General features: G+C 35.8%; 1 protein-coding gene across 1 annotated transcript; it reads left to right on the top strand.

The window, feature by feature from the left end:
• Positions 1-5: 5 nt before the first annotated feature.
• LOC111812847 (olfactory receptor 51A7-like) lies at positions 6-473 on the top strand (the record flags this gene model as incomplete). The annotated part of the gene is made up of 1 exon (XM_023702059.1): positions 6-473. A coding segment is annotated over one exon (468 nt), but the record flags the coding sequence as incomplete, so codon positions are not given.
• Between the last annotated feature and the right edge of the window lie 8,588 nt (positions 474-9,061).

Raw genomic sequence — 9,061 nt, 5'->3', positions numbered from 1 at the left:
TGATTCTACCTTTCCCTTTCACCCTGAAACGTCTGCGCTTCTGTGACAAGACTCTCCTAACCCATTCCTACTGCCTCCATCAAGATGTCATGAAGCTGGCCTGCTCTGACAACAAGGTCAATGTCATCTATGGCTTATTTGTGGCTCTCTCAGGTTTGCTGGATATAGGATTTATTTTCCTGTCTTATGTGTTGATACTGAAAGTAGTGTTGAGCATAGCGTCGCAGAAGGAAAGGCTCAAGGTCCTCAATACCTGCGTCTCCCACATCTGTGCTGTGCTTATCTTCTACGTGCCTGTGATCTCCCTGGCCATCATCCACCGGTTTGGCAAACACAGTTCTGTACTAATTAGGATCCTGTTGGCTGATGTTCTGCTCTTGGTGCCTCCGCTCATGAACCCCATTGTGTACTGCGTGAAGAGTCAGCAGATAAGGAAGCTGATCTTAGAGAAACTGTGTCCGCAGAAATGTTGACAGGAATGCTTAGCCACACAGCACCCAGCAAGCAATTGATACCAGAAAAATCATAGTGAAGCTACAGGTACCACATTATCTAGGAACTAATTCACACAATAATCTCTTAATACATCAATTAAATAATCAGCTTTGTGAGACTTATAATATTGGATATGAACTAAGGCCCCATCATAAACACTAACAATACTCTCTTCTAAAACATAACTATAACCCATTTTGTGAAAACAATTTTTCTTACATGTAAAAGCATATTAAATATATTTATTTGAAAATTGATAGCCTATATTTATATGGTATCTGGGGGATTAGCAGATACTAAACTGCCTCTTCACTTAACATTTCTATTCAGCATATAATTTTGCTCTGTATATGTTCCTGACACTCAAAAATGATAATTAATATGGGCAATGGAGAAATAAAACATGTAAAAACAGAAAAACATATATACCTGGAAAATTTAAATAATAAAAGAAACATCTTTTCATTTAATTATTTTATTGACAGAGGATAAATTTGAGTCTTTTGTCAGTAAATGATGCAACTAGAGAACATAAACTTAAGTGAAATAAATCACACCCACACGTGTGAACATCATATTGTCTCCTTAGTGTGAGAAAGTGAATGAGAAAAATGGATTCTGCAGGGTACAATAGACACAGGTAAAAGGGAATGAACTTGTTCATTCATTTTAATATTTAATGCCTGAGTTTAAAATGTCATCCTCCAAGCAATGTCATTCAGCTATGTCCTTGTTTTCTAGTATTCTGCAGGAGTTCTTCCTACAGACAAAGATTCTCTCTTAAACAGACTCTACTCCATCTTCTTTCACTTCTCCTCTCAAGGAGAGTTCTGCTTTTGGACTTTTGTGATAATCTCTACATTGTGTAATGTTAGTAAGAAACCTGTTAAATGCTTTTAAAAAGAACACTCCAACTCGCATTATTCTGTTACAATCGATACTTCAAAGTATTGCCATCTCTGCAGTTTGCCAGGTAATATATGATCATTGTAAGCTACCTTCTGCAGCATTCTTGCCATATCTGTTCAGCCAAAGTCTTATTTACTCATGAAAGTCCTCTTAGTAATTTTCTCTACACCGATTGTCCCTGCCAAATCTGCTCCTTGGCTAGAAATTCTATTTCTTCTTTATTTGTAGTTAAAGCTGATTTTTCTATAAAACCCCACTACAGTAGGCTTCTGTGCTTATTGTATGCATCTCATCAATAAAGTCTTCCTTAAAGTCCTTTCACAAATGTCAGGGGTATTTGTTTCTTTTACCACTCATGGTGCCAAGATTCAGATTTAGATCATGCTGAGAATGCAGCAGATCTGCACATTCAGACTAACTGGTCACTCTTCGACACCTTTTTCTTTGCTCTGTACTAATTGATTGGTGCTGAATGGGTGAGTCAGACTTTAGGATCATTGTCTAGGTAACATCCCATAGAACTGGGGTAAGGATAGTGCTTTGTGTTTTTGTTTTTGCCTATACTCTAGCATCTGTACTGGAATCCTAGGCATGGCAAAGCTGAATTTGAAGCCCAGGCTTCTTTCTCTGAAAGTGCACTGGCTGACCTGGAAGCCTTTCCTCCTGGCTACTTGTCTTGGATGGGTTATTCCCTAACTCATGGGCTGAATGTCTTTTCTGGCTCCTTGTTTTGAGGGAGGTCATTCCCTGACATCCACACTGGAATTTTTTTTCTCTGAATCCTTGTGAGGATGTTCTGCATTCTCCATTTCATTGTTGTTCCTCATTGAGATGTTTTCATTGCATGCCCCCTTCTCTTCTAGATGTTTTGCTCCATCACAGCTGACCATTGCCAACTTACTGGCATCCTTGGGAGAACAAACTGAAAATTCATTGATCTCCGTGCGAGTCTTGGGATTTCCATGAATGCTCTATGCAATTCTCCCTTCCTACTGTTTCTGCCTCTCTCTCTTTTTTTCTACTTACTTCTTTTTACTGGTGCTCCATCCATCCTTTAAACTCTTCCTATGCTTCTCATCACATCCATCTTGCCCATTCCTTCTGCAGCTCTGCCAGGTTTTCCTTCTTCACCTTAGTGCTCTCACTCTGGCTCACTAACATACCTGGTATGTTAGCACTCTTCACACACCAGGAGCTTGCAAGGCACTCAGGGACACTCATGCCAGCTACCTAAAGATGAGAGAGAAGGAAGGCAAATTTCAGTCTTATATTTTGTCCACACATGGGCTTTGGAGGCAGCCAGACAGCTGCCTGGCGTCTATTCAGACATTCACCTGAATTGCTGTGCCAATCTCCATAAGGGTATGTAGAGAACAAAAAAAAGTAACATCATTTTCATCAACTATTGGTTTCTTTACTCTGAAGTTATTATTTCATTTCCTCAACTTCTCCCTTTTTGCCAGAAATGTGATTTTGAAAAAAATATATAAAATTTAATAAAGATGAGATAAATATTTCAAAGCAACCAATATGTTTTGCATGACCGTGCTTTGTTAAGTCAACTCTGAAAATGTTTAAATGAAAGCTATAATGTCTGTATTTTCTTTTCTGTGCTTATTTTTGTGTATATTTGTATCCTATGATTATGTGGCATTTTTTGATCCCTGCCTGTTATTATCAAATTAAATTTGTTAAAGAAATTCTGGGAGGCAGGGAGATGGCTCAGTGAAATAAACACTTCCCAGCAAGTGTAAAGGCCTGAGTTCAATCCCCAATTCTGAAAAAAAAAAAAAAAGAAAGAAAGAAAGAAAGAAAAGAAAATAAATAAATAAATAAATAAATTCATTCTATTCAAAATGGTCTAAGAGGCCTCACTCCTGAAATGACCATCTGATCTGGGTAAGGTTAGCTATCAGTTGTTAGGCAGCCTAGTGTCATGTGTCATTAACTTCACAAAAGTGGAAATAAAAGACTGTTGTGGAAAAAAAAATATATATATACGTATACACAAGAGGGTTAAGATAGATATACAGCTACTTTCTCTTAGTTCATTGAAAATAAAAGTACGTATTAATATTGTTTAGACAAGATAATATGTCTGCATCTTGTTCTCTGAATAATGACTACTAAGACAACTATATGCAGTGTCTTAATTATTGTAACCATCCTACTAACCTGATTTGAAACTGTTTCATTGCTATTTTACCTTTCTTTTCTCATTAAAATGAATAAAAAAGACAAAGAGAGAAAATAAAACAAAAAATGAAACTAAATTTCAGAGAAATAAATTAATAACTATTTGAGAAAAAAGTGGCCTGAAATAAATTCATATCTATTGATCTTAAATATTGCCAATATTTCCAACATTATAGAAATTTACTCAAATGTTTTAAGCAAATGTTTGATAAGACTAATATCATAGTGTTGATTTAATAATAAAAACTGCTAGGTCTTCAGAGTTATCATTATTACATATAATACAGGCAATAATTTAGGGGTTTTTTTTTTGTGTGTGTGTGTGTGGTACCAGGTATTGAACTCAGGACCCTGCACTTGGCAGGCAAGTGCTTATTCTACTGAGCTATCTCCCTGGCCCCTAGTATTTAGTTAATAGGTTAATTAATTGAGTTGATAGGTAACTTTGATTGGTGATATATATATATATATATATATATATATATATATATATATATGAAATTTTCCAAAATGATTTTGGCCAATTGAAATTTAAAGTTAGGCTGCTTTAAATTAAATAACTGATGTTCACTAGTTCTAGGTCATTGCTAAGTAAACTATGTACTACATAGTACTGAACATAAGATTAACCTTACATATTTTTATTGTGATATTGTTTAAAGAAACTAAATAAAGTTGAATCTGTTCATAAACATGTTATTTTTACCATACTGAAAAATTTATCCCTAGAAATGTATAGAATAAAGCATTGCCAAATACACTATCATATTGTAGACTCCTGAATTGTAGCAATACACAACTTCCTACTTTTCTCTTATGTCCATAAAAGATTATTACTGGTGCCTAAAATTATCAATGGATATAAATTAAATTGCTATAATTAGTAAAATAACAATGCTGCCTGAAAAGTATGTAACTAAAGTGAAATGTTTTCTGGTGAGGCTAAAAACGATAGGATGTTTTTCAAAGAAGAAAGTATGTAATTCTAACATAAAGTAGAAAGGCTGGACGATCTAAAAAGGAAAAAGCTGGTATGAACATTTAAAAAATAGCAAATTCAATAAGGGAATCTTAGTAAAGAAATTTTTGTATAGCGAATATTTAAGTGGACTTATTCATTTGTAAAAAAATCAACTTTAATCTCAAAAATTGATAAATAGAAGGCCAAAATAACAAAGATCTCAATCATTGATCTGCTCTTAATTGTGAAACTGCTTTACTTTTTAAGTCAGTTTCTCCAGGCAACCAAGATTTTGTAGATTAATACCTTTCTATATATTTGTTATTAAACTGCAGTATGGGCCTGGGCATATAGCTCAGCAGCATAGCTCTTGCCTGGCAAGCACAAGGTCATGAGTTTGGTTCCTGGTTAAGAAACAAAAAAAATCTGCACTATTCTCCTGATTTTTACAGAAAAACAGAAATTCTCACTTTCAAAAAATATATATTCTTTGGTCTTAATATTATTTTTCCATAATTAAATTCTGAATGAAATCTTCCTATTTTTGAGCTGAAGTCAAGATATCCTAGAGGGATCCAGAAAAGTTTCAACATATCTTTTTGTATTTTTGTTTTCATGTGTAAAGAGAGATATTAGATAATAATTTGATTCATTTGACATGATAATCTGAATGGGTAACACTGTCAGGTAAGTGATACCTAACCTTGTGTAGGTTATATTTGTACGATCATATAAGAAATTTTACAAGGTTCCCAGAAATTCATTAAGAATGATGCTTGTTATTTAAGATAAGCTACAATATAATTCTGTCAAATATCATTTACTTATTACTTTCATGTGCATCACAATAACAAGCCATGTTTCTTTTTCAAATAGTCTCATCAGATGTCTAGAAGGTGACAGCTTCATGGAACAGAATATACAGACCAAGCAAAGCAACTTGGTTCTCACGTGTGACAGAAGAGAATGAACTCATAAAAAATGATTCTGGCTCTTATTTGGGGACCATGATCATTAATGTTCTACTTTCTAGAGGTAAGGAAAGTTTCTTTTATCATTATTTAAATATAACCTCTAATGTTTGGTAAATTATGTTTTGTAAATAAAAATGAGACATTCATCTTTTCTGCCTGTTTATTCCCTACAAAATTTAGAAAGTAGGTCAATAGTTTTGAATACATAACAATATACTTAATTTCAGGTGCTCAATAAGAAATTCTTCACCTTGTAACAGGATAAATTGGAAATAATCCTCATAATACTGAGGCTTGGATCCTCAGTGTCTCACAACAATATACTTGGAATCAGATTTAAGGGTCTAAAGTTGATGGAACCACTGTTTATGAAGCTATGTTGGAAGGACCAGGATTTAGAGGTGAATAAATAAGTTCTCTTCCTGGCAGCCCCAGAAGACTCAGAATAACCTGGGAACCTAGAAAAGAGAAACATTCACTCAAATCTGTACACATTTCTGGGCTGGCCAGATTGTTCAGCTGATTAAAGTGCTTGCTTAGGCAGACACAGGGGCCAGAGCTCAATCCTCAGCTTGCTGTGCCAGCCCCGCCCCTGGGGTGCACTGACATGGTGACTGAGACTGGGCTAGTGCGCATGCCTGTAATCTCAGTGCTTGGGAGGCTGAATACACGTGAATTACTCTAAGTCCGATCTGTGTAGTGAGACCTTGTAGACCTTATACTAATTGCATTAAAGAAATATGTACATATTGCTGTGAATTTGGTTTTATATCCTTGGCTAGGACTCCTTGTTCTGAAAGACTAATGAAGTCAGGAACAGCAGAACATGCACATAATTCCAGCATTCTCAGAGACTGAGGCAGGAGGATCACTGCTTTGAGCCCAGTCTGGGCCTCTTAGTGACTTAGCTAGACCCTGTCTAAACATTCAGTAGGATAAGGAATACTGGCAGCCTTCTAGCAGATAATTCATTTATTTATAGTTCCACGCATGAATTTCTTATTAATAAGAGCAACTAACATATTTGTAAAGTGTCTCAAAGAATCTGAAAGCAAGACATTCTCATATGTTTTGAGTCAGATAATAAGGAAAGAAGTGCTCTAATGTTTTCTCACAAGTTTTTCTCTAACATGACTGCAATTTTTTTTTAAAAAAAAGGGTATATTCATTTATTTGGTACAGGATCTATCTACACAGCTCAGAGTCATAGTGATCCTCCTGTCTCAGCCTCCCGAGAAATGAATTACAGGCAAGCACCACTATGCCTGGTTTTGGTTGCAGGTATGGCATGCAGTATCAGGAATGAATCAGGGTTCCTGCACTTTCCAGGCAGGTGCTTAGACCCTGAGCTATATCCCTGGACCCATGACTCCATTTTTAATTTAAAAGTCATCTCAAAGGAAGGTTAATCTGTTCATAATATAATACTCTCATTATCAGCAATAACACATAACTAATAACTGCATATTTTACTTCCTCTTCTAAACACATCCTTCTGAGCATAATACACCCTTCAGAGTTGCAACCCCAAAGTCTACTGGCTAGTTGGAAAGCATCAGAGAGGCAGGACTAGACTTTAAAGATTAAGTGTAACTGGCCGCACAAAACAGCTGGTGACCATGTACTTAACCAGTTTCCTCTCTACTCTGACACTTGAGTCCAACCACCTACCAATGCATTCATAACACACAGTTGCCCCTAACCTTTGCACAAGATACAACAAGCAATTCAAATATTCTGTACTAAAACAGTTGTGTTCTCCAAGTCACTAGGAAGGACACCAGAATCTCAGAACTTAAAGACTTTGTCTGTAAACACAGGGCAGAAGTCCAACATTTTCCAGTTCATGGAAGTCAACAATGACTAGGGCATAAACACATAGCTACAGGGACCAAGCTTCTGGGTGGCAGTGTGCTCAGTGGTAGAGCCACAGTCTTTCCTGTTAGTATGTTTTTCTGCATATGGATATATGAGACCACTGCATTTGCATTGTTGAGGGAACATTAAGGACAGGTGGCAGTGTCTGTGTCTATGATCATTGTCACTCAGTATGTGCTTTATTAGGGTTAATCCCTGTTTCATCTTTTCTCTCTCTTTATAAGCAAGAAAAAAAACCTTAATGATCCTAGGAATACTATATGAGTTCATAGCATTTAAACAATATGAGAATATATTTTGTGTAAGTTCCATTTAATAATTTAATTTCAAAGCACGGGCTACCATACTGAGGGCATATTTCAGTGTGTGTAAAAACATTGTGCAGAATGCTTTTAATTTCAAATCTCAAGGGAGGATACAAGTAGTTGTGTTACTTCAGAGAGCACTACATCTTCAGTTTTGCTATTCTCATGATTGTGCTTAGATTTGATGGAACATTTGGGGAATAAGTACTGATTATGTGGTAGGCATGACAGAAACAAATAAGCAATAACGAATATAGCATGCAAAGGAGCAGAAACATTAAGTGCTTCTCAGGTGATTTTCTTGTTGAAAATGTCAACTCTGGTCTAGATTTCTCTATATTTAAGGAAAATAACACACATTTATGTACAAATAAATAACTTTAAAATTAATTCTTGCATACTTCAGATATCCTGAAATAATAGTGGGTTACCATGAAGATATCTGGTATGCTTGTGAAGAATTAGAATGTGCCTAGGAAATAGCAAATCCAGGAAATTAAATTGTTACATGGAATTTACACAAAATTTATTCCTTTATACAAGGTGATCTAAGTGATGACTTATAGAATTACATATTGACCTTGAATGTCAGTCAAAGGGCGTGCAGTGGATAATCTTTTTGATAGATTCTAAGCACAGGAAAAAAAAGAATCAAACTCATGTTAAAGAAGACAAATTTTCTTATTCAATAAAATTCCTTTTTCTCTTAGCAGAAATAAAAGCATGCAAACATTGTTCATGTTTAACTGTAGTTAATTTAATGTATATTTTAGTAAATGTATCTAATTCTCTTTTGTTTTTCATCTTTTACCATATGTAAATTCATACTGATGCTATGAGATTGCTGATTCTCTTATTAATGCAGACCTGAGAGCAAGGTGAGACATGGATTTGGTGACAGAATAAGGCAGTGAGTAGGCAGCTACATTACATCATATTACTTAGGCATTCCTTTAGTTTCAAGTGAATAAAATTGGTGTTTATTTGTTAAAAATCTTTTCTGAGAGCAAAAGGTGCCAAAACATCAAGGTAAGTGTCTTCATGACCTCCCTGTTCACTGTTGCGGAATCTCTCTGTGCTGTTCTGTTACTAAGCTGTCTTTCCTGCACCTGGCAGATCTGCATCCTTCCACTCATGTCTTCGCTGCATTGCGAAGTTCCCTGTTAATATGACTGAAGGTTGGCATTCCTACAGTGCACTTCCTACATAATTTAATATGCATTTAATCCCTGCTTAGGCAGACACAGGGTCCTGGAGTTTGATCCCCTGGCCTGCCATGCTGGCCCCAACCCTGCTCTTTGGGCACGCTGCAATGACGATTGAGACTAGGTGCGGTGGCATGC

The sequence above is a fragment of the Octodon degus genome, unplaced genomic scaffold (assembly GCF_000260255.1).
Source record: "Octodon degus isolate 3935 unplaced genomic scaffold, OctDeg1.0 scaffold00146, whole genome shotgun sequence".
Classification (NCBI taxonomy): Eukaryota; Metazoa; Chordata; class Mammalia; order Rodentia; family Octodontidae; genus Octodon; species Octodon degus.
The sequence above is the reverse complement of the archived record's forward strand: the minus strand, read 5'-3'. Positions and strand labels throughout refer to the sequence as shown.